Here is a 23,934-nt window from a genome sequence, read left to right on the forward strand (position 1 = left end):
GGGCTTTCCTCCTCCAGGAAGCCTTCCCTGACCGCTCCCCCCCCAGGCTGGGTCAGTGCTTGCTGTGAACATTCACAATGTCCTGTGCTACCTCCATGAGAGCATACATCTTGTTAGAAAGGGACTGTGTCCCCATGTGTTCCACCGGAGGGCCCAAGCCTGACCCGTCTCTGAGTCCCCAGCCTCACTGCACACAGAGCCTGGCGTACGGGGTCCTCAGGAGAGAACTCAGGCATTATTGAATGAAACCATGCTCATGATGTCTTTCCCTGGAGAGTCTGCCAGTTCCCATGTGCCTGGGTGACACTCGGGTTTTCTGCAGTGCCCATGGAGGGCCTTGCCTCCTCCAGGACGTCTTCCCTGAACTGCAAGTCATGGCCAGGTGCCTCTTCTAGGCTCCCACAGTGCCCTGCGCTGCCTCCATTGTTGAATATCCTACCAAATCTCATTGTACCAAGGTCTCTCTCCTACCCCACCCTCCCAGACTAGGCAAGTCCCTAGTCCGACTCAGGTCAGGGTGTCAGAATTTTCCAGGGAGACCACAGGAGAATATGTTGAATGAATAAATAAGTGAGTGAATGAAATAAAAACACAGGGACTGTGGCACTGAGAGACAGGTGAGAAAATAATGTTTTTGTATAGGGCTTAAGAGGAAGGCTTCGGCCGGGCGCGGTGGCTCCCGCCTGTAATCCCAGCACTTTGGGAGGCTGAGGCGGGCAGATCACGAGCTCAGGAGATCGAGACCATCCTGGCTAACACGGTGAAACCCCGTCTCTACTAAAAATACAAAAAATTAGCCGGGCATTGTGGCGGGCGCCTGCTGTGGTCCCAGCTACTCAGGAGGCTGAGGCAGGAGAACCTGTGAGGCAGAGCTTGCAGTGAGCCGAGATAGCGCCACTGCACTCCAGCCTGGGTGACAGAGCGAGATTTTGTCTTTAAAAAAAAAAAAAAAAAAAAGAGGAAGGCTTCCTGGTCCTGATGTGATAGAACATTTAACTTTTGTGTGTGTGTGTGTGTGTGTGTGTGTGTGTGTGAGGCAGAGTCATTCTGTCACCCAGGCTGGAGCACAGTGGTGGCAGAGTCTCATGATCTCGGCTCACTGTAACCTCCACCTCAGGGTTCAAGCGATTCGCCTGCCTCAGTCTCCCAAGTAGCTGGGATTACAGGGGCCCACCACCACGCCCAGCTAATCTTTGTATTTTTAGTAGAGACGGAGTTTCACCATGTTGGCCAGGCTGGTCGCTGGTCTTGAACTCCTGACCTCAGGTTATCTGCCCACCTTGGCCTCCCAAAGTGCTGGGATTACAGGTGTGAGTCACCGTGCCTGGCCAACATTTAACTTTCTGACTATCTCCATAATCCTAACCAGTGCTCAGGATGCATCTTTTCCCCTCAAGTCCTCCCCACAGCCTCCTTCTCAGCTTCTCCCCCTTCCAGTTTCCCTCCCCTTGCAATCCATGCCCCACAGATCCCAGAGGGTTTTATTTTTATTTTTATTTTTTTTTGAGATGGGGTTTTGCTTTGTCACCCAGGCTGGAATGCAATGGCGTGATCACAGCTCACTGCAACCTCAACTTCCTGGGTTCAAGTGATCCTCTCATCTCAACCTCCCAAGTAGCTGGGACTACAGGTGTGTGCCACCACACCCAGCTATTTTTTAATTTTTCTTTTTAAACTGTATTTACTTATTTATTTATTTAAACGGGGTCTTGCTCTGTCACCCAGGCTGGAGTGCAGTGATGTGATCATAGCTCACTCCCAGGCTCCAGGGATCCTCTTGCCTCAGCCTCCCAAGTAGCTGGGGCCACAGGTGCATATCACACACCCAGCTAATTTCTGTTTTTTTGTTTTGTTTTGTTTTTGTTTTTGTAGAGACAAGGTTTCACCGTATTGCCCACACTAGTAATTTTTTTTTTTTGAGACAGGGTTTCGATCTTGTTGCCCAGGCTGGAGTGCAATGGTGCGATATCGGCTTGCCGCAACCTCCGCCTTCTGGGTTCAAGCGATTCTCCTGCCTCAGCCTCCCGAGTAGCTGGGATTACAGACATGCGCCACCACGCCCGGCTGATTTCGTATTTTTAGTAGAGACAGGATTTCTCCATGTTGGTCAGGCTGGTCTCGAACTCCTGACCTCAGGTGATCCGCCCGCCTTGGCCTTCCAAAGTGCTAGGATTATAGGCGTGAGCCACCGCGCCAGGCCAACACACTAGTCATTTTTTATTTTTTTGTAGCGATAAAGGTCTCACTATGCTGGCTGGGCTGGTCTTGAACTCCTGGCCTCAAGCAGTCCTCCCACCTTGGCCTCCCAAAGTGCTGGGATTACAGGCGAGAGCCACCCTGAGTGGTTGTGTTACATTCAGAGTGGACCCTGCCTCTCCCACGGCACCCCTGCACCTCTGGACAGAGTCCCCCTCCTCAGCCTTTCTTGTCGTGACCAGATTCTTCTAATGTCCTTGAAGATCCACCTCTGAGAGAAGTTTTCTGACCTGTAGGCTGGGTTTGGGGTACTCTCTGGGCTCCCCCAGTGAGCTGAGCCACCTCAATGATGATGATTGCCCGTATCACTCTGTTTTAACACGGTTTGTCTCTCACACAAAGCTGATTCTGCCCCTCCCCTGCTCACAGACCTCCCATGGCTCCTCAGTGCCCTGGGGGAAAAAAACCCAGGTCCTCAGCCTGGTCTGAGAGAACCCACATGCCCTGGCCACCCCCAGTCCCCAGCCTCACCTCTTCTCTCACCACACAGACCTCCTGCCCTGGGATCTTTGCCAAACTGTTTCCTCTAACTGGGCTCCCTTTCTCCCTTCTCTGCTGGGCAAATTCCTACTCAGACTTCTGCACACTTCAGGAGTCCCCTCCTCCAAGAAGCCATCTGGCAATGCCACGAGGTGGGCAGGGGCCTCCTCAGAGCTCTGGAAGCCACCTGTGCTGCCTCCATTATAGCACAAAGACAGACTGGGCTCGGTGCCCAGAGGGGGAGGGAACGACCAGGCCGGAGGTGGGTCCCAGATGTGGATTTCATGCCTATTCGTCTCGGGTGCTGGGAACAAAGTTTGGGTCATGAGGAACATATGGGGCCTGCTCTGCACCATGCTTTCATCTCCTATCTCCCCAGCCCCTGAGTGGGAGGCGGCAGCGCCAGGCCTCTACAGGCCTGGGTGGTTCCCACAGCCCCTCTTGGCCTCCTCACTGCTATCTCCCTGCCTTCAACTCCCACTGCCCCTGGGAGCCTAGAAAAATCCTCCCTGATCTATACTCTCGCCTTCTGGGTTCCAGTCTCCTGGAGGAGGTGTGGACTGTGGACTCTGGGTGTTTAAATTATATATATATATATATAGAGAGAGAGAGAGAGAGAGAGAGAGAGAGAAGAGTCTTGCTCTGTTGCCAGGCTGGAGTGCAGTGGCGCGATTTTGGCTCACTGCAACCTCCACCTCCTGGGTTCAAGCGATTCTCCTGCCTCAGCCTCTAGAGTAGCTGGGACTACAGCTGTGCACCACAATGCCTAGCTAATTTTTCTTTTCTTTCTTTCTTTTTTTTTTTTTTTTTTTGTTGTTGTTGAGAAGAAGTCTTGCTCTGTCGCCCAGGCTGGAGTGCAGTGGTGTGATCTCGGCTCACTGCAACCCACCTCCCGGGTTCAAGCAATTCTCCTCTCTCAGCCTCCCGAGGAGCTGGGACTACAGGCGCACGCCACCACACCCAGCTACTTTTTGTATTTTTAGTAGAGACGGGGTTTCACCATGTTGGTGAGGCTGGTCTCGAACTCCTGACCTCAGGTGATCTATCCACCTCGGCCCTCCAAAGTGCTAGGATTACAGGCATGAACCACCGTGCCCAGCCTATTTTTTCTGTGTTTAGTAGAGACAGGGTTTCACCATGTTGGCCAGGATGGTCTCGAACTCCTGACCTCAAGTGATCTGCCTGCCTTGGCCTCCCAAAGTGCTGGGATTACAGGCGTGAAAGACCACGCCCAGCCTAAATAATATTAATAACAAACTCAAGGCCCTGAGCAGTGGCTCACGCCTGGTGATGGGATTACCCAGCACTTTGGGAGGCTGAGGCGGGAGGATTGCTTGAGCTCAGGAGTTCAAAGCCAGCCTGGGCAACAGCAAAACCTTGCCTCTATTTTAAAAAAAAATAAAAACAAAAAAACCCTAGCCTGGTGGCTTGCGCCTGTAGTCCTAGCTACTTGGGAGGCTGAGGCAGGAGGATCCCTTGAGCCTGGGAGGTTGAGGCTGCATTGGGCTGCAATTGTGTCACTGCATTTCTGCCTGGAAGACAGAGTGAGACCCTATCTCAAAATAAATAAATAAATAATAAACTCATACAGCTGTCAGTCTGTGCTAGGCACTGTTCTAAGCCCATTATATATATTAACTCATTTAATCCTAAAAACGTACCCTGTAGATTATTTTCTATTATTATTATCATCCTCATATTACAGATGAGAAAACTGAGCGATGTGGCTCAGCAGGGCTGGGATTTGTGGGTTTGTTGTTTGTTTGTTTGTTTGTTTGTTTTTTGAGATGGAGTCTTGCTGTGTTGCCCAAGCTGGAGAGCAGTGGCATGATCTCGGCTCACTGCAACCTCCACCTCCTCGATCCAAGCGATTCTCCTGCCTCAGCCTCCCGAGTAGCTGGGATTACAGGTGTGCACCACCGGGCCTGGCTAATTTTGGGGGGATTTTTTGGTTTTGTTTTGTTTTTTTCTGTTTTTTGTTTGTTTTGGCTTTTTGTTTGTTTTTTTCTGTCTAGCGGAGGTTGCAGTGAGCCGAGATCATGCCACTATACTCCAGCCTGGGCAACAGAGCGAGAATGTCTCAAAACAAACAAACAAAAGAGACCTTGAGATGGGGAAGAGATTATTCTGGATTATCTGGGTGGCCCCATCTCCCGTCCAAGAACTAACAGGGTCTGACCCTGCTTAGCTTCTGAGATCAGACAAGATCGGGTTCATTCAGGGTGGTATGGCGGTAGACCGGGTGCCCCTCGTCTAATTACAGGAGTCCTTAAAAGCAGAGAACCTTTCCCAGCCATGGTCAGAAAGAGATGTGAGGATAGAAGAGGCAGGAAAAATCTGAAATGTGAAAGGGACTCGACCTGTCGTGGTTGGCTGTGAAGATGGAAAAAGGGGTCATGAATCAGGCAATGTGGGTGGCCTCTAGAAACTGGGAATAGAAAGGAAACAGATTCTCTCTTAGAGGCTCCAGATGGAATGCAGCCTCGTTAGCACCTTGATTTTAGCCCAGTGAAACCCATGTGAGGCTTTTGATCTGCAGCGCTGTAAGATGATAAATTTGTGTCGTTTCAGCTGCTGAGTTTATGGTAATTTGTTATGGCAGTAACAGGAAAGGAATTCGACAGTTCTTCTCTGTTACTGAGCACGTGAGGGAATTCTACATCCCCACCTTCATACAACTGAGTGGAACCACATGAGTAATCCCGATGAATGAGCTGTGATTGGAAGGGCCGGGAGTCGTTCCTGGGCCAAAGCTGTTTTGCTTGCATAAGACCATTCAGTGCTTTTCCTCTTTCCTCGTCTCAGTGATCAAGGATGCCCTGGGTTACGGCTGGTGCTACAAGGTGGTGAACATCTCTCAGCCTGGGTCCTTGACTGTGTGGAAAACCAACCTTTGCCAACTTGCATGGAACATGTATATGAACAAGAAAGAGACATTGTGTTTTCTTTTTCTTTTCTTTCTTTCTTCTTCTACTTTTTTTTTTTTTGAGACAAGGTCTTGCTCTGTCAACCAGTTTGGAGTATTGTGGCCCAATCATAGTTCCCTGCGGGCTCAAACAATTCTCCTGCCTCAGCCTCCCAAGTATGAGGACTACAGGCAGGCACACACCACAATGCCCAGCTAATTTTTGTACTTTTTTGTAGAGATGGAGTATCACCATGGTGCCCACGCTGGTCTAGACCTGGGCTCAAGTGATCACCAGCCTCAGCCTCCTAAAGTGCTGAGATTACAGGCATGAGCCACCACACCCAGCCAGAACTCAATAAACTCCGTAGAGCCAACAGAGCTAGCCTAAGCTGCCTAATGGAAGGTCTCAATGAAGTAAGGAAACTGGCTTGCCATAACATGAAAAGGTGTGTTCCAGGAAGAGAACAGCAAGTGCAAAGGTCCTGGAGCAGAGTGTGCTTTTTTTTTTCCTTTGAGACGGAGTCTTGCTCTATTGCCCAGGCTGGAGTGCAGTGGTGTGATCTCAGCTCACTGCAAGCCCCACCTCCCTGGTTCACGCCATTCTCCTGCCTCAGCCTCCAGAGTAGCTGGGACTACAGGCGCCCATCACCACACCCAGCTAATTTTTTTGTATTTTTAGTAGAGACGGGGTTTCACCGTGTTAGCCAGGATGGTCTCGATCTCCTGACCTCATGATCTGCCCGCCTCGACCTCCCAAAGTGCTGGGATTACAGGCGTGAGCCACCGTGCCCAGCAAGTGTGCTTTGTTTTTAAAGGAATAGGAAGAAGACCAGTATGGCTGCAGTGATGTGAATGAGGAAGACTTATAAGAGGTGAGGTCGGTGATGTGGTGGAGGTAGATCATGCAGGACTTTGTGGGGCAGGGCAGGGACTTTGGGTTTTATTTTGAGAGTGATGGGAAGCCATTCAAGAGTTTATTTTTTGTGTTTTGTTTTTTGGTTTTTTCTGCATTAAAAAATGCAGGAAAAAAAAAGAGTTTATTTTTAGCGATGGGGTCTCACTCTATTGCCCAGGTTGGAGTGCAGTGCCACGATCATAGCTCACTGCAGCCTCCGACTCCTGGATTCAAGCAATCCTCTGCCTTAGCCTCCCAAGTAGCTGGGACTACAGGTGTGCACCACCATGTCCAGCTAATTTTTTTTTTTTTTTTGTAGAGATGGGGTTTTGCTATGTTACCAAGTTTGCTGGTCTTGAACTCCTGGCTTCAAGTGATTCCCACCTCAGCTTCCCAAAGTGCTGGGGTTACCAGCATGAGCCACCATGTCTGTCCTGACATGATTTAAAGTGATCATCCTGGCTTCCATGTGAAGAAGACTTTCAGGGGGTAGTGATGAGAGCAGTGTGGGGACTACTGTAATAATCCAGACGAGCAGTGATGGTGGCTTGGACAAAGGTGGTAGCAACAGAGATGGTAAAAATGGTTGAATTATGGGAGATATTTTGTGGATGTGGACAGGATTTGCTCATGGATTGGATATGAAGGTGGAGTATGGGGGCAGTGAATGCCCAACTGAATTGGCTTCAAGAAAGGATGAAAATAACAAAGATAAGGAATATAGTTTTTCTGGAACAGAGGACCCTTCTTAGAAAATTCCTTGGCCGGGCGCGGCGGCTCACGCCTGTAATCCCAGCACTTTGGGAGGCTGAGGCGGGTGGATCACCTGAGGTCAGGAGTTCGAGACCAGCCTGGCCAACATGGGGAAACCCGTCTCTACTAAAAATACAAAAATTAGCCGAGCATGGTGGCTCGTGCCTGTGATCCCAGCTACTCAGGAGACTGAGGCAGGAGAATCGCTTGAACCTGGGAGGCGGAGACTGCAGTGAGCCAAGATCACTCCACTGCACTCCAGCCTGGGTGACACATGAGACTCCATCTCAGAAAAAAAAAAAAAAGAAAGAGAGAAAAGAAAAGAAAAGAAAATCCCTTAAGACTGGTCGCAGTTGCTCACACCTATAATCCCAACGCTTTGGGAGGCGGAGGCAGGAGGATTGCTTGAGCTCAGGGGGTCGAGACCAGCCTGGGCATCATAGTGAGACCCCATCTCTACTGAAAAAGAAAAGAAAAGAAAATCCCTTAAAAGACTCCTACTTCAGAGATGCCCCCACCCTGGGTTCATCAGGAGGCTAAGGGCAGGTTCTCCCAGATTATGTAACATTTTATTGGTGGCATGGGGGTCAAATGGTCTCCCTGGAGGCAATTTCTTGCCTTTTTCCATCTAACCAAGAGCAAACCCAGAATGTTTGCTGGAAGGCACCTTTCTCCCTACCTGGTATCCTGTGACATCATGGCATATCCTGACTCCCCATTGGCTGAGAGGCCCAGCTTTCTCTCAGGGAAGGAAATTATTAAGCAACACAAATCTGACTAGCACCCAGTTACATCATAGGAGTGTGCTTATTGTATTGGCCACTTTGTTCCAGGTCCAAATGGACCTCAGGACAGCGCGGTGGCTCATGCCTATAAACCCACCACTTTGGCAGGCCAAGGTGGAAGGATCACTTGAGCCCAGGAGTTCGAGACCAGCCTGGGCAACATAGCGAGACCTCGTCTCTACCAACAACAACAAAATTAGCCAGGCATGGTGGCCTGCGCCTGTGGTCCCGGCTACTTGAGAGGCTGAGGTGGGAGGATTGCTTGAGCCCAGTAGGTCAAGGCTGCAGTGAGCTACCATAGAGCCACTGCACTCCAGCCTGGGCAACAGAGTGAGACCCAGTCTCAAAAAACTAAATAATTAAAATAAAATAAAATAAAAAATTTTGGCTGGGCACAGTGGCTTATGCCTGTAATCCCAGCACTTTGGGAGGCCTAGGTGGGCGGATCACCTGAGGTCAGGAGTTCGAGACCAGCCTGAGCAATGTGGTGAAACCCCATCTCTACTAAAAATACAAAATTAGCCAGGCGTGGTGGCACACACCTGTAGTCCCAGCTATTTGGGAGGCTGAGGCAGGAGAACTGCTTGAACCGGGGAGGTGGAGGTTGCAGTGAGCCGAGATCATGCCATTGCACTCCAGCCTGGGCAACAAGAGCAAAATTCCATCTCAAAAAAATAAGTAAGTAAATATAACTATAAATAAAATAATTTTTTTAAAAAAGAGTTAGAAACAAACAAATGGACCTTAAATCACATTCCTTCCTCTAAGACTCCCTGAGTACCCCCTCAGTGACTCTCCTGAAAAGATCACCCAAATTTGAGATTATGTTGTTTGCTGTGGGTGCAGGGGCAGGGGTCAGGGTGGCCAGGAAGGTCCCAGGCTGTGGCAACCTTCCATTCCGTGGTACTTACCGCTTCCTGCCTTTTGAGCCCCTCCCCTCTGGCGTGCAGGCCCATTGTCGAGTGGGAATACAATCCCGCTTAGCACCAAGTTATGTGATACCACTCTGTGGCTTCCGATTGGCTATTCTTTCAAAAATGAGTCACTCAAAGTATCTCAATTCCTTTCTCAGAGCCTATCCTGAGGCCCATCAGAAACCAACAGTTCCTACGTCTGGAATTTTCTAGAAATCTGGAACTACTGTCCCTCCCTTTGTGAGATTTCCCGCCTTTTCCAACCAAGCCCCGCCCATTGGCCTTCGGCCTATCGTCAGGCAACACCAATCTGACTAGCACCCAATGACGTCATAAGAGCGTTCTTATTGGATTGGCCACTTTGTCAGGGTCCCGTTGTGCTGTGGTCCTAACTTCAGCTCCGCGTATTGATTCAAGGCCTTGTTCGCTTCCCTCTAGAGAGTGTGCCAGCATCGATCAGGGGTCTGTAGACAAAAATTCCCGAAGATTTGAGACTTTATTGGGGGAAACAGATCACTGGCGGGGAATAAGCCACAGGCCAAAGGAGGAAATGTTAGAACCAGAAGTCCCGCTTGCCGCCTTTTGCTAGAAGTTCCGCACGCCTGTTCGGCGTGGGCGCATGCATAGTGTCGTCGGGGCTCTGCGACGTCTGATTGGCTCTCTGCAGTGCACCGTCGAGGTAGAAGGCTCAGCTCCTAGTCGCTCCCAAATTACTTTGTTGGTGCTCGAGGCAGCCCCATCTCACGTCTAGTGCTCCGGCCTGGGGCTGGGTGTGGGTGCCCGCACGCCGCGGCAGCCTCCGGCGCGGTCCTCCTGCTGCAGCCGCTTCAGGGGCCGGGCCCAGCGCGGCCTCCATGGCAGCGCGAGGCCGTGGCGGTCGAGGATGAGGCGCGTGGGGTCGGGGTCGCCCACGGCGCTGCCCAGCAGCAGGTAGTCGGTGCCTGGCTGCAGGCGCAGGCAGCCGCAGGCCAGGTCGGCGCGGGGCACCCAGGCGTCCTGGTCGCCGCGTCGCACGGGCTGCGCCCGCTGCTTGTACACGGCGAGCACGCGCACGGCCAGCCGCTGCCATGCCGGGCCCGCCGCCTCGGACGCTAGCACCTGCGCGCGGAGAACTGTGGGGAGGGGAGATGTCAGCCCAGGTCGTGGGGAGCTTCCAGGGTACCTCTGGGTCCCGTGGGGTCAGTCACAGTGGGCAGGAGCCCGAGACCGGTGGGTGGGCTTCTGGTATCGCAGTGGGGAGAGAAACCTTGAACCTTGGAGAGTTTGACCCTAAATCGTGAGGGGCAGAGCCTGCTGGAGGAAACATCTTTGAGATAAGGAGTTAAACTATAGTAGGTGGGGCTGGGGACAGGGCAGAAGAGGCAGGTCCAGGGTCTCTAATGCAGTGGAGTCAGAAGGTATCAATGGTGGAATTCTTGGGAAGGAGGGGTCACATTGCCAGGGGAGGGGCTCTGGGATAAATTTGGAGGACCAGAAGAAGGAAGAGACTGGTTCCTGGAATGTGAGGGCTGAGGTCATACTGATAGTGATTCAGAAAAACATAAATTTTTTTTTTGAGACGGAATCTTACTCTATTGCCCAGTCTGGAGTGCAGTGGTGTGATCTCAACTCACTGCAGCCTCTGCCTCCCAGGTTGAAGTGATTCTTGTGCCTCAGCTGGGTTTACAGGATCCTGCCACCACGCCTGGCTAATTTTTGTATTTTTAGTAGAGATGGAATTTCACCATGTTGGCCAGGCTGGTCTCGAACTCCTGACCTCAAGTGATCCGCCCACCTCGGCCCCCACAAAGTGCTGGGATTATCAGCATGAGCCACCGCGCCCGGCCAGAAAAATGCACTTTCTGAGAGGCTGGGTAGGACTCTGACTAGCCAGCTGGGTCTGCGGGGCAGGAGATCCCTGTGGAAGGTGGGGAAAATCTTTCCACCTGTGAAGGCCTAGAACACTAGTGACCAGATGAGGTTCCTGAGGGAGAAGTCTGCGGTCCTATACATTGAGAGAAATAGCTGGCGTTGGTCTAGATTTGTTGGCTGGGCCGAACTCCTGAGTGTCTTAAGAGAGCTGAATAGCCTGAGGTCATAGACCCCAAGGTCATGAAGCAGGTGTGGACTGGGGATTAGGGAACCGTGGGACAAGTCTTTATGGGAAGTGGGGCTAAGACTCAAATATCTGGGACCATGAAGGGAAGCAGAAAGGGTCTCTGAGATAGGGAGGACAGGGCAAGAGTTCATTCCACTCAATCAGTTCCCCTATGTCTTCCATCCCTCAGAGATGTCAGGCTGAAGGAGATGATGAAACTCTGTAAGCCCAAGAACATGGGGAAAGAGGAGACACAGGAAGGTAGTGAATGCCCCCTCCCCACTCCCCCTCCCCATTTGTCTTCTGCCCCATCAATTTCTAGATCAGGAAGGGGCTTTGGAATCCAACACTCCTTCCCATTTAAGATGAGAAAGTGGAAGGCCAGAAAGGGGGTGGCTTAGAAGCAGTCATCAGAACCAGCTGTGTAGCCTTCAGCTGTCTGTCTCCCCAGCACTCACCATGGTCCTGCTGGCAGTACCTCCGAAGGCTCATGTGTACCCTGGTGTCCGACATATTGCAGTAGTTTTGACACTGAGGGTCTGGGGAGGGTCAGGCTGTCTGCAGTGGGCTCCTGGGGCCTAGACCACAGCCTTCTGCCCCTGCCCTTCCCTCCGTTCCATCTTGATGGCCAGCTGGGGTACCCAAACCTTTGGGACTGGGCTCAATGGGTGACCCGTGTATCCCCATCTGGGGACCCAGTCAGCCCATCCCCATTCCCACTTGCCACTCAGGGACCTCCATGCCAGACTGTCTTACCAGAGCTATAAGCACCAGGAGTAGTGGCAAGGGTGGTTGTTGCCTCTGGAATTCCTGTGAGACCAAAGGAGAAATTAACCTCTTAGTCATTTCCCCCAGGATCCCCTTGCCCCTGCCCCGGGAATCCAGGCACCCAAACTCTTAAGTGTTTATTCCTTTAGGACTCAAGAGTGCAAGCATCCCTTGCCTTCCTCTCCCGGGACGCAGGCGTCCAGGCCCCAAGCCTCCTTTTCCTCAAGAGTCCAGAATTTCAGTCCCTGCTTATCCGAGGTCCAGCCTCCAGCCTTGGGCTCCCAGTTCCCAAGGCCCCAGCCCTCACTGCAGCTGTGCACTGGAGACCTGGGATGTCTCCTTCCCGCTCTACTCAGGCTTGTGGCCTGGCCCCTCAAGACTTACGCTGGCAGGGCATCCTGGGGGAGCGGCTCTGCTGGTAGCCAGGGCCACAGCGGTTGCAGGTCAGGCCTGTGACCCCTAACTTGCAGGTGCACTGCCCACTGGTCTGGTTGCAGGTTCCTCCTGTTGCCCCAATAGGGTGGCACTGGCAGGCTACATGAGCAGAGGAGCTGGGGGCATGGGGTATCGGGGCCCCAGATGCCCCTCCCAATTCCACAGTGCCTCCTCCCTCAGCCTGGGGAGTCCAGGCCCCCAGCCCCTCTTCCCTCAGACCCAGGAGTCCAGGCCCCCAGCCCCTCCTCCCTCAGGCCCAGAGTCCAGGCCCCCAGCCCCTCCTCCCTCAGATCCAGGAATCCAGGCCCCCAGCCCCTCCTCCCTCAGCCCCAGGAGTCCAGCCCTACCTCTGTTCCCCCCAGGCCTGTCTGCAGTCCACACTCACCTTTGCAGGCCCTGCGGCTGGAGATAGGCTGACTAGGGTCCCTCCAGAACCCAGGTTGGCAGTAGTGGCAGTGCCGCCCAGCTGTGTGGTGGCGGCACCGCTCACAAACACCCCCACTCCGGCCGCCTGACAGTCTGAACAGCTCAGAGTTGAACCGGCAGCGTCGGGCGTGCTGGTTGCAGGAGCAGGCTAGGAGCAAAATGGGGTGGGGGCGCATCAGGGCCGAGTGTGCTGCTCCCCAGTCCTCAGCTTTCTTCCCATGGCCCTGCCCTCATGAAAGGAAGCCGTGAGTGTCCAAGGTAGAAGAGAATGCCTGGGTCCCAGGACATCTCTATTATTATCTTTTTTTTTTTTTGAGACGGAGACTCGCTCTGTCACCCAGGCTGGAGTGCAGTGGCGCGACCTCAGCTCACTGCAACCTCCACTTCCCAGGTTCAAGCGATTCTCCTGCCTCAGCCTCCCAAGTAGCTGGAACTACAGGCACATGCCACCACACCCAGCTAATTTTTTTTTTTTTTTGTATTTTTAGTAGAGACGGGGTTTCACCGTGTTAGCCAGGATGGTCTCACATCTTTTAAATGAGTAGGCCGGGCTCATGCCTGTAATCCCAGCACTTTGGGAGGCCAAGGTAGGTGGATCACCTGAGGTCAGGAGTTCGAGACCCACATGGCCAACGTGGCGAAAACCCATCTCTACTAAAAATAAAAAAATTAGCTGGCTGTGGTGGCTTGTGCCTGTAGTCCCAGCTACTCGGGAGGCTGAGGCAGGAGAATCTCCTGAACCCGGGAGGTGGAGGTTGCAGTGAGCCAAGATCGCACCACTGCACTCCAGCCTGGGCAATGGAGCAAGACTCCATCTCAAAAAAAAAAAAAAAGGTACATTGGACTGGAGCTGGTAAGTCCGGGGGGACTCATGAACCTCCTGAACATCTGTGAAACTGGGCCTCTAAAGAGTAGGCTGCATCCGGGCACGATGGTTGGTGCCTGTAATCCTAGCACTTTGGGAGGCCAAGGTGGGCAAATCACCTGAGGTTAGGAGTTCAAAACCAGCCTGGCCAGCGTGGTGAAACCGTCTCTACTAAAAATACAAAAATTAGCTGGGCGTGGTGGCACGCGTCTGTAATCCCAGGTACTCAGGAGGCTGAGGCAGGAGAATTGCTCGAACCCAGGAGGTGGAGGTTGCAGTGAGCCGAGATCACGCCACTGCACTCCAGCCTGGGTGACAGAGCAAGACTCCATCTCAGAAAAAAAACAAAACAAAAAGAGTGGGCTATGGCCTGTGGAATCAGACCCTTTTAGCCTTGTCGGTCTCTCTGACTGTATTCCCTGGACAGGTAATTTCTCCCTTCTGTAGTTTGATTGGCTGTGAAATGGCATTTATAATGTTTACTTGAGGCTTAAATGAGATAAAGTGGATAAAAAGTGCATAGCCCAGGCCTGGCGGAGAGCAAGTACTTGGCTGTCTAGCATTCGTACGTGCAGGACGCCCTGCACTGTGTTTGATGTATTTCATCTCCACAAGGGCTCTGTGAGGCTGGCACTATTATCATCCCCATTTTACAGAGGGAGAAAACTGAGGCACAGAGAGGTACAGCTAGCGGGTAGTTGGAGGCAGGACTTAAACACAGGTCTTCTAGCTTGACAGTCTGAGCTCTTAGCTCACTCCAGTAATACACAGCTCACGTGAGGATTATTTAGCATGTGCATTATCCTGGGAGCGTTTGTCAGGTTTTTTAAGGTGGCTCTCAAACCTTACTGCTCATCAGAATTACCAGGGAAATGTTTTGTTGTTGTTTTTATTAAAAATACATTAACAGGGCATAGTGGCCCACACCTGTAAGTCCCAGCTACTCTAGAGGCTGAGGTGGGAGGATCACTTGAGCCTGGGAGTTGGAGGCTGCAGTGAGTTATGATTGTACCACTGCACTCCAGCCTGGGCAACAGAGTGAGACCTTGTCTTTAAAAAAGAAGCAAAAATCCAAAACAACAACAAAAGCCAGATTGCAAGGCTCCTCCCTAGGCTTTCTGATGGGCCCAGGGATCTGTATTTCCAGCAAGCACTGCAGAGTGAGATGCTGATACAGGGGGTTCACAGACCACTCTTTTTTTTTTTTTTTGAGACAGGGTCTCACTCTCGCCCAGGCTGGAGTGCAGTGGCACGATCATAACTCACCACAGCCTCCAACTCCTGGGCTCAAGGGATCTTCCCACCTCAGCCTCCTCGGTAGCTGGGTCCACAGGCATGCACCACCACACCAGGCTACTTAAAAATTTTTTTTTTAAAGACGGGGACTCATTATGTCTCCCAGGCTCATGGACACTCTTTGAAGAGACTTGGACTGCAGGGTGTTTTGACACTAAGAGGTTTGAGAGCCCTGGACTGGCAGGTCCCTGAGAGTCCGGAAGAGTTGTGGGATAATCAGGGAGCTCAGACAGCTGCATGTTCTTAGAAAAACAACTCCCCCTCTCCCAGCCTCTGTTTTCTCCCTGTCTAGAGAGAATCCAGATCCCTCTCTCCCAGGGTTTTTGTGGGCATTCAAAGTGGCAAAGCTATTCAGATGATCAGTGAGTTGAGTCAGGTTTTGGATTCTTTCTGACCCAAGGGTAATCGTTTTGCCTCACTTCCCCTGTGGAGAACTCAGATGAGGGAGAGGAGATGCAGACCAGGATGTCTGTGAAGCCCATAGCTCTGCCACAGGCATTAGTCTCACCTGGCCACCCTGACCTTTCTCCACTGCAGCATTGTCAGTCTCTTACCCGGGTTTGGAGGGCACTGCCCTGCTCAGTCTGGGGGGATGTGGTGACCCTCAGGACAGCCTCCCCAGCGCCCAGGCCCTGTCCAGGCCCAGGATGAAGGCTGCCTCATCCTCAGGCCTGGTGAGTCTCACCCCTCACTCCCCTGCTTAGGTAAAAGATTTGGCCAAAGAATGGGGATGGTCTGTAAGTTAGCCCATGTGATCTTCATGTATGAAGAAATAGAGGGGCAGAGGCCGGGCGCGGTGGCTCACGCCTGTAATCCCAACATTTTGGGAGGCCGAGGCTGGCGGATCACCTGAGGTCAGGAGTTTGAGACCAACCTGGCTAACATGGCGAAACCTCATCTCTACTAGAAATACAAAATTAGCCGGGCGTGGTGGCACACACCTGTAATCCCAGCTACTCGGGAGGCTGAGATAAGAGAATGGCTTGAACCCCAGAGGCAGAGGTTACAGTGAGCCGAGATGGCGCCACTGCACTCCAGCCTGGGTGACAGAGCAAGACTCCATCTCAAAAGAAAAAAAAAAAGAAATAGAGGGCCGGGAGGCAAAGCGCATGGGAGGTGGAGAGGGAAGGCCAGGGTACACTTGCACACGTGTGTATGTGTCTGTGTCTGTTGGTAGAGTTACCTCCCAGGACCTCAGACCCTGTACCAAGTGTCTCAGGCTGGAGGAGGGAGGGGGTCAGGGCCGGAAGGAGCTGACACCGGCTGTCTCTGAGGAGGGGCTGTTGGAGGGAGGTAGGGAAGGCCTGGTCTGGAAGCACCTGTGGGAAAGAGGGCATCGCATGGGACATTCCTGGGGGGCCCCTGTCCAGCTGGATGGAGCAGCGGATTGTCGCAGCATCTAGGAACTCAGGGCTCCCTGGGTTCAATCCCTTGCTGGCAATGAGACTTAGGGCAAGTGACCTCTCTTTGAGCCTCACCTTCCTCAGCTGGGGAGTGGCGACTTTGGCAGGTGCTCAGGAAGCTGTTCCTTTGTGCCAGGTACCACATTGGGCTTTATTTAAAGGCTTTATGTGTATTAATGCATTTAATTTTCACTACAGCCTGTAAAGGATGTGCTGTTACTATCCCCAATCTATGGTGGAGGAAACTGGGGCACCAAAAGATTAGGTCACTTGCCCAAGGTCTCACAGCAGGTAAGCAGAGGAGCTGGGATTCAAGCCCAAATAGTCTGGCTGCCAGGCCACCAAGGCCGTGCTCCTGTCTGTTGCCTCTTGTCTGCCACGTGGTGTGACAGTACCCAGCAGGAGCTTGGCAGGGACAGGCTGAGACCCCAGAACTTGGCTTCCTGAGCTCAGATCCTGGCCCTGCCACATGCAGCCACTGTGTGTCCTTGTGCAGGGGACTTCTGAACTCTAGCCCTGAGTCTCCTCATCTGTAAAATGGGCCTGATGACATCCCTGCCTGGCACACATAGGTGATTGATAAATATGTGTTTAATGACCGAATACTTTCCCCCTGTGGTTGGTTTGAGGAGTCAGGTACCGTCCAGCTGTCCTGTTCCCCTACAACTGTTCAATAAATATTACCCAAGTACCTGCATCCAGCCAGGCCCTGGGATGGGTGCTCAGAAACTGTTATTACATCATCATCACCACCACCATCATCATCACCACTATCACCACCATCATCACCACTATCACCATCACCATCATCACCACTATCACCACCATCACCACTATCACTATCATCACCACCATCACCATCACCACCACCACCACTATCACCATCATCACCACCACCATCACCACTATCACCATCATCAGCACCACCACCATCATCATCACTATCACCATCATCACCACCACGACCACCATCATCACCACCATCACCATCACCACCATCACCATCACCACCACCACCACCACCATCACCACCACCACCATCACCATCACCACCATCACCATCACCATCATCACCATCACCACCACCACCACCACCACCATCATCACCACCATTACCACCACCATCATCACCATCACCACCACCACCACCATCACCATCGCCACCACTACCACCATCACCACCACCATCACCATCATCACCACTACCATCACCATCACCACCACCATCACCATCATCACCACCATCACCATCACACCACCACCATCACCACCACCACCATCACTACCACCATCACCACCACAGTCATCACCATTATCACCACCACCATCACCACCATCATCACCATTACCACCATCACACCATCATCATCATCATCACCATCATCACAGGCTGATGAGTGTTGGGGAGAGGCTGAGCCCCTCATGAGCAGACAGGCCCATGTGTGGCTGAGATACAGGACTGGCTGCAGGGAGGAGGTATGAGGGGACCGAGTCTGAGACTGGGGTGAGAGGCAAGGAGCACCCAGTTCCAGCGAGGGAAGGGAACATCCTGTTCCCGTAGGGACAAAGGACCCAGTGGCAGGCAGGCAAAGGCAGGGAGAGTGAGGGGCGCAGGACTCACGTAGGCAAGGGTGGGGGTGCCGGGGCGTGGCAGGCCGCCAGGGCCAGTCTCGATGGGACGGGCGGCAGCTCTCGCACCCCGGGCCAGTGGTATGGTGGCGGCAGTGGCAGCGGGGGGGCCGGGCACGGGCGGCACAGCGGGCAGCGTGGCCATGACACTGGCAGCGGCCTCTCAGCCCAGCTGCCGCTAGCCCGGCCTGGCCCCCAAACTCCACACGGAGGTGGCTGGCCGCCACAGTGGCCTTAGGACCTGGTGTGGAGTGGAAGGTCACCCTTTCAGGGCCCCCCAAGGCCCCAGGCCAGGCGGGTCTGTGCCACAGCAGCCTCCAGGGACCCCCTGAGGCCCAGGCAGCAGACAGGATGAGGGCTGGGGGTCCTGGGGTGCAGAAGCGCAAGCTGACAGATGTCAGGAGGAAGGGGCCACCCAGGGCCAAAGTCAGGCTGCCATTGCAGGTTTCCCTGGCGCCAAGGTGGTTTCCTGGGGACAGGGCACAGGCCTGAGGGCAGGAGGCCGCCACGGCAGCCAGCTGTGTCACTGGCGGGAGGCAGAATTGGGGGCGGCCCTGTGGATCGTAGCATGGGTCCGCAGTGGCCTGGCCCAGGAGGAGCAGGAGGGCAAAGGTCACGGGCATGGTCACAGCAGAGCCAGCACCTGGAGGGAAGAGAGGTGGCTGGGCTGGGGATCTCAGCCGCAGCCTCTACCCCTCCTGGAGGTGTCCTGTGGAACTGAGGCATTCCACCCCCAACCCGTCCAGGCCCCCTCCCCGGCTGCATGGAAGCGAGGAAAATAGTTCCATCTGGGGAGAATTACTGTTTACATAACCCAAAGGGGAAAGAACGCAGACAAAATCGAGAATTTTGCCTGAACTAATCCGTAGCTTAACACCCCAGAGTTATCCGTCAGTGTCGAGGGGCAGGGGGCCCTGGGGAGCGGTGAGCGGCTGGAGCAGAGGGGCTGGCCAAGGCCAGCAGACGTGGAAACCTAGAGAGGGACACAGAGACAAGCAGGGCTGGGCAGGAGAGGGGGCTTAGGGACAGATGAAGACTCAGTCACAAAGAAATAGAGGACAGGACAGAGGCAGAGAGAGGACAGTCAGCCTAGGGGAGGGGCTCAGCACAGAGAAGTTGCTGCAAAGACAGAGGAACAGATAGGAGGCTGAGAGGCTGAGACAGAGGCCAGGCACCCAGAGGCCACAGGGAGCCGGGAGACTGAGGCTCGGACTGCCTGGGGGCTGGGATAGGTGGGCAGGTGGGCTCAGAGACACCCAGCCTGGCAGGCCCTGGGGAGGGGAGGGAAGGGGACACGCTAGGGGTGTCTGGCGGGGGATCAGAAGTGAGAGACCGAGGCCCAGGCCTGCAGGGATCAGAGCCATTGCCTTTCCCACATGGGGCCCTAACCTTGTTCTCCACACCCTGGGCACGGAAGGGGATTATCACCAAACAACCCAGCCTCCCTGCCACCCACCCACCCACCCCCAGCGCCCCACCCTTAACCCTTTCCCACCCGAGTGCAAAGCCCAGAGAGCTGAGCTGAGGAAAGGGATGCTGGGAGCTGGAACCTGGGTGGCTCTGGGGCTTGGGAGCGGGACAGTGGGATCCCCATGGGGTCAGGGGAAGCAGACACCTGGGTTCCCTTCAGAACTCAGGGTGTGGGGACCGGAAGTTAGCGTTCTGGGACTTTCTGCTCACCTCAACCCTGCCCTCTATTCTGGGCCTCAGGGCCTGGAGACCAGAGTCCCCACATTCTCCACCCATCCAGAGTTCCCCAGAGCAGATGGGGGAACAGATGTTGGGGGTGGTGGGTAATGAGGAGGAGAGAGGCAGGAAGGCAGGAGCTGGGACAGGGTGGGGTGCCAGATGCCAGGGCGCCCGTGGGGGCAGAAGCCCAGACCCTAGGAATGGCAGGAGCCGGGAAGGACTGGACTCTGAAATGCCCCCACTTTCCCCTTCCAGGGCCAGCAGCCTCTGGTGAGGAGCTCACTGTGGACTAGGGGCCTCGGAGCCTTTCCAGGCCCTTGGCTCTGAATCTGCGCCCAGGAATGCCCCTGGGCTGGGCATCTCTGGGGCACCCTGGCGGTTGAGGTGGGCCACACCTGCCCCAGCCTGGCCTCACTGCCCACGTCCCCACTGCTGTTGGCCACATGCAGACGCTGCCTCCCCTGGCCCAGATGACAGGCCTCACCCTCCGCCCTCCCAAGGAGCCTGGCGCCATTTTGCACCCACTCAGGTGGCAGCCGCCTGCCTGGCCCTCAGCAGCATCCTGTTAAGGGCCAGTCCCCCAGTCCCCCATGTCTGGATAGTTGCTGGATAGTTCAGGGGGTGGCACCCTCTGGCCCTTAGCACTTTGAGGAACCAGGCTGTGAGTTCCCTAGTGTTCCTGGGGGATCCAGAAACCAGTCGTGGCCCACAGAGAGCCCATACCCCTCTTTAAGAAAGAGTCTAGCCATGCCCCCAGCAGACTCATAGGAGGCCTGCCTGGGCGGCCTGGGGTCCATCTGGGACCCAGGCTTCCTTTCCCTGGCTCTTGGCATGCACCCCCCAACCCGAGCCCTGAGGCCCCGACATTGGCCAAACCTGCACTCAAGAAGAGAGCGTCCTGCAGCCAGTTCCCCGCAGGCTCTTCCTCCAAGCTGTGGCGCGGTGGGCTCTCAGGAGGGAGTGGCGTGGCTGTTCTCAGGCCCCAGGCTAGTGGGGTTTCTGGGCTGGGCGGGGGCTCAGAGCAGAGCCCGCAGAATCTAACACCGCCACCCCCCTCCCACCCCAATCCCTCACCAACCGCAGCCACGCTATCCCCACAGGGACCCCTGCCAGCCAGGCCACCCGCAACGGTGTGGGACGTGAGTGCCGTTGCCCCCGGCGGTCCAGCAGCAGGACAGCCCCGAGCAGCCTGGCCTAGGACGCTCACCGCAGGTAGGACGGGAGGCTGTCAGTCGGGGGTCCCGCTCCATCCCACTCCACCCCTGCCCACTGGCTCAGCCCCGCCTTGTGGTGGCCGCCATCGCGATCGGGCAGGGGCTGACCTTTGGGAGACAATCACTGTTGGAAACTTTGCTCAGCCCCTGCCTCTGGCTGCGTGACCCCAAGCCAGCCCCTCCTCCTCCCCTCTGGAACCTTCTGTCAGCTGTGGGTTCACCGAGCCTTAAGGTCAGTAAAATCTGTGCTCTTGGAAGGTTCAGACCAGCCCCTGGAATTCAAAAGACCTCAGTCGCTTTCTAAGATGGTGGGGAAGGCGACAAAGGAGCTGAGAACACCTGGGCCCCAGTGTTTCTCGTGCGGCAGAGGGAGAAGGCGGGGACCCCCGGGATGCGGGGGACCAAGCTCAAAAGCACCTCCCCAGTGCCGCTGGTGTCCTGCGAGTCCTCAGTGCTTTCATCGTGACATTTTCATGCAAATGTTGCTGTCTGTTCTATTCCATCTCCGAATGGGTTGACTAGAAAAATAATGTTTTCTGTCACTTCCCGCTGAGAAATGCAAGGGCCTCATGGAGTTGGGGCGCGGCACCTGCTGCCCTGGGTGGCCCCAGCGTTTATCGTGGTGTAGCGTGGGCCCATCCTGACAGGCTTGGGACCCACTGCCCCAGGCCCGCCCCAGGGGGTGCGAGGGCACAGCCAAGGCGACCCTCGACTCTGGACCCTTAGGTACCACGTTGGAGGGGGCCAGATTTGGCAGGAGCAGGACAGGGACATCGGATTTGAAAGAAGGGAGTCACTCCGAAAGCTGGGAGGTGCATCAACTGCAGGAGGATGGAATGGGGCTGAGACGCCCCCCATCAGAGGGGGCATGTCAGAGCTGGGGGCCCAGGCTGTGTGAGTCAGAGTGGAACTTCGGGATTCAGGCGCGGGTCCCTCCACTGACCCTGCCTGAGCTCCCCCTGTATGGGACTTTGCCGGGGGTTCACGCTGGGAACACAGACCCCTGCCCCATCAGGCTCAGTGTCCAGAGAGGGAGGGGGAGACCCCAGCAGCGCAGGTCCTTCTGTGCTCTAGATTGTTGGAAGGTGCCAAGTGCCTTGGAGCAAAGCAAGTGGTGGGGGCGGCCACGGGGGCCCGGGGGTTGCAGATGTAAGTGGGGTGATGCGGAGGGGCATTTGTGCTGAGCCCACCGCCAGCACAGAACCCAGCTTTGCTGCCACACAAAACTGAGGAAGAAGCCTTAGGTCTCGCTGCGTCCTCCTCCCCACCTGCTCCGGCTCCCGGAGGGAAGCTTTTGTTCCTCGCAGCTTGAGCTGCCTGAGTTGATGGGCGCCCCTGCGGGTGCCCGGGGGCAGGCGGGGAAGAACAGACGGAGCTGCCACAGCCAAGCACATAGTGCCCCAAGCTGGGAAGGAGACTGTTTTTTTGTTGGGGAGAGTTCTTTAAGGGCTGGAGACCTTCACCCTCACAGCTTCTACAGAAGGCCAGGCCTGCCCAAGGCACAGCTCTGAGGTGGGTTCAACCCAGAGAGAACCTCAGTGCTGGGCTCGCACAGACCTCTAACCCCTGCCTTGGTGACCCAGACATAACGGAGGCCCCACGAGGCAGGGCAGGTCACCCGCAGGAGTTACTGGGCATTGTGTGGCTGGGTAGGGCCTGCCCTCCCGGACATGTTCAAAAAGGCCAGGATGGTAACCCCAGCCGTACTGCCTGGGTTCAAATCCACCTCTGTCCTAGCTGTGTGACCGAGAACAAGCTTCTTAACCTCTCTGTGCCTTCGTTTCCTCATCTGTTAAATGAGGAAGAAAGAATGGACCTTCCTCATGGTGGGCGGAGGGGGTTGTGAGGACTGAATGAGCTGACATGCCCACGGGTTCTTATCTGAGCTCTCTGGGAAAGTCGTGTTCCGGAACCTTCTGCTTCCTGGCCCTGTTGTCGGATGCATAGTACATATGTGACATGGCATCCATGGTAGGTCTGGGCCGCATCACATTGTCAAACATGTTATGTTTTAGGCAGCAAAGCACATGGGTGTTCACAGTAAGAGAAGTAAAGTCTGCAAATAGCCACATGACCCTCCTCCAAGCCAGGGTTGTCCCCAGATGAGTTCGGTCCAGGTTGGCATTTGCCGCTCCCCCTGAGGAAAATGGCTGACAAGGAATCGCGGACCAGGACAGCCAGCCCCGTGATGGGCCTGGCCCCCCAGCACCCTCGCAGCCTCGGCCTTGGCTGGTGCTTTTCTGCGGCTTTCTGGTTGTCTAGGCTGAGAACAGCCACAAGAGGGAGCACCTGAGATTCCAGGAAAAGCCAGAGCAGCCGCGGTACCCACTGCTTGATCTGCAGGGCCTGGGGCAAAATGCAGACACGGGACCCCTTGTTTAGAATTTATGAAGGATTTTAAGACGGCAACACCAGATCATTAAAGCAAGCGTGGGGCCTGTCTCAGCGCAACTGCACGAGTCACACAAAATGAAGGTGGACTCCGCGGGCGGCACCCTTGTCCTGAGCTGGTTTCCCTTGGCCAGTGGCCCAGGCTCCTGTCCCTGCCCTGCACCCCCACTGACCCCAGCCCTAGCCTTGGGACCTGCCTGGGGGCTCCAGCTGGGCTCAGAGCTCAGCTCCTTCTCCGTGGGGCAGGACCCTGAGTTGAGTGGATGGCAAGATCATGTTTGGGACACAGTTTTCACCAGCTCAGTGAAAAAAGGCTTGGGCAGATTTAATTCACTTTTTGGAAACTAAAGCAGCACCAGGGGCATTTTTCTTAGGCCTTAGGCCAGCTGGCCTTGCTGGGGACCCACGCGAGACTTTCAAGGAGGGCCCCAGAGTGTTCAGGCTTCTCAGAAGAGTCAGATGAACCAAATGAGGAGCCCTGGAATAGAGGAGGATGACAGCTGAAGAGGCCTGGAGGCCCCCGATGTTTAAGAGGACAGGCGGAGGGAGAGATGGGGAGCCGGGAGGGGTGAGGCAGAAGCCAGAAGTTTTAGGGGTGAGCCCATGCCAACCAGGGCTTCAGCAAGAATGGGGTGGGAGGGAGGGGGTGAAGGGATGACTGCTGAGCTGTAGCCATTGGAGTGGCCACAGGGAAACCTGTGGCCATTGGTCAGAGGAGTGGACAAGGGGAGAAGAGAAAGCCGATCAGGA

General features: G+C 54.7%; 1 protein-coding gene and 1 pseudogene across 1 annotated transcript; both read right to left on the reverse strand.

The window, feature by feature from the left end:
• Positions 1-9,468: 9,468 nt before the first annotated feature.
• Positions 9,469-20,637, reverse strand: NTN5 (netrin 5). The gene is made up of 7 exons (XM_034946824.4): positions 20,456-20,637; positions 17,883-18,533; positions 12,657-12,845; positions 12,221-12,370; positions 11,825-11,878; positions 11,527-11,607; positions 9,469-10,103 (listed from the first exon to the last, which is right to left on the reverse strand). Exons 2-7 carry the CDS (start codon positions 18,511-18,513, stop codon positions 9,739-9,741), a joined length of 1,470 nt encoding a protein of 489 aa, XP_034802715.1. The 5' UTR covers positions 18,514-18,533; positions 20,456-20,637; the 3' UTR covers positions 9,469-9,738.
• Positions 20,638-20,645: 8 nt separating this feature from the next.
• The window catches only part of LOC134729637 (uncharacterized), a 38,617-nt pseudogene continuing 35,328 nt past the window's right edge, over positions 20,646-23,934 (reverse strand).

Source organism: Pan paniscus, chromosome 20 (assembly GCF_029289425.2).
Source record: "Pan paniscus chromosome 20, NHGRI_mPanPan1-v2.0_pri, whole genome shotgun sequence".
Classification (NCBI taxonomy): Eukaryota; Metazoa; Chordata; class Mammalia; order Primates; family Hominidae; genus Pan; species Pan paniscus.

Excerpts from the sequence above, each read along its gene's own strand:
- NTN5 (XM_034946824.4), bottom strand. The coding sequence starts at position 18,513 with ATGCCCGTGACCTTTGCCCTCCTGCTCCTCCTGGGCCAGGCCACTGCG. Across the intron at positions 11,879-12,220 it reads CCCCAGGATGCCCTGCCAGC|GAATTCCAGAGGCAACAACC; the intron begins GTAAGTCTTGAG and ends TTGGTCTCACAG. Across the intron at positions 10,104-11,526 it reads GTACTGCCAGCAGGACCATG|TTCTCCGCGCGCAGGTGCTA; the intron begins GTGAGTGCTGGG and ends CCCTCCCCACAG.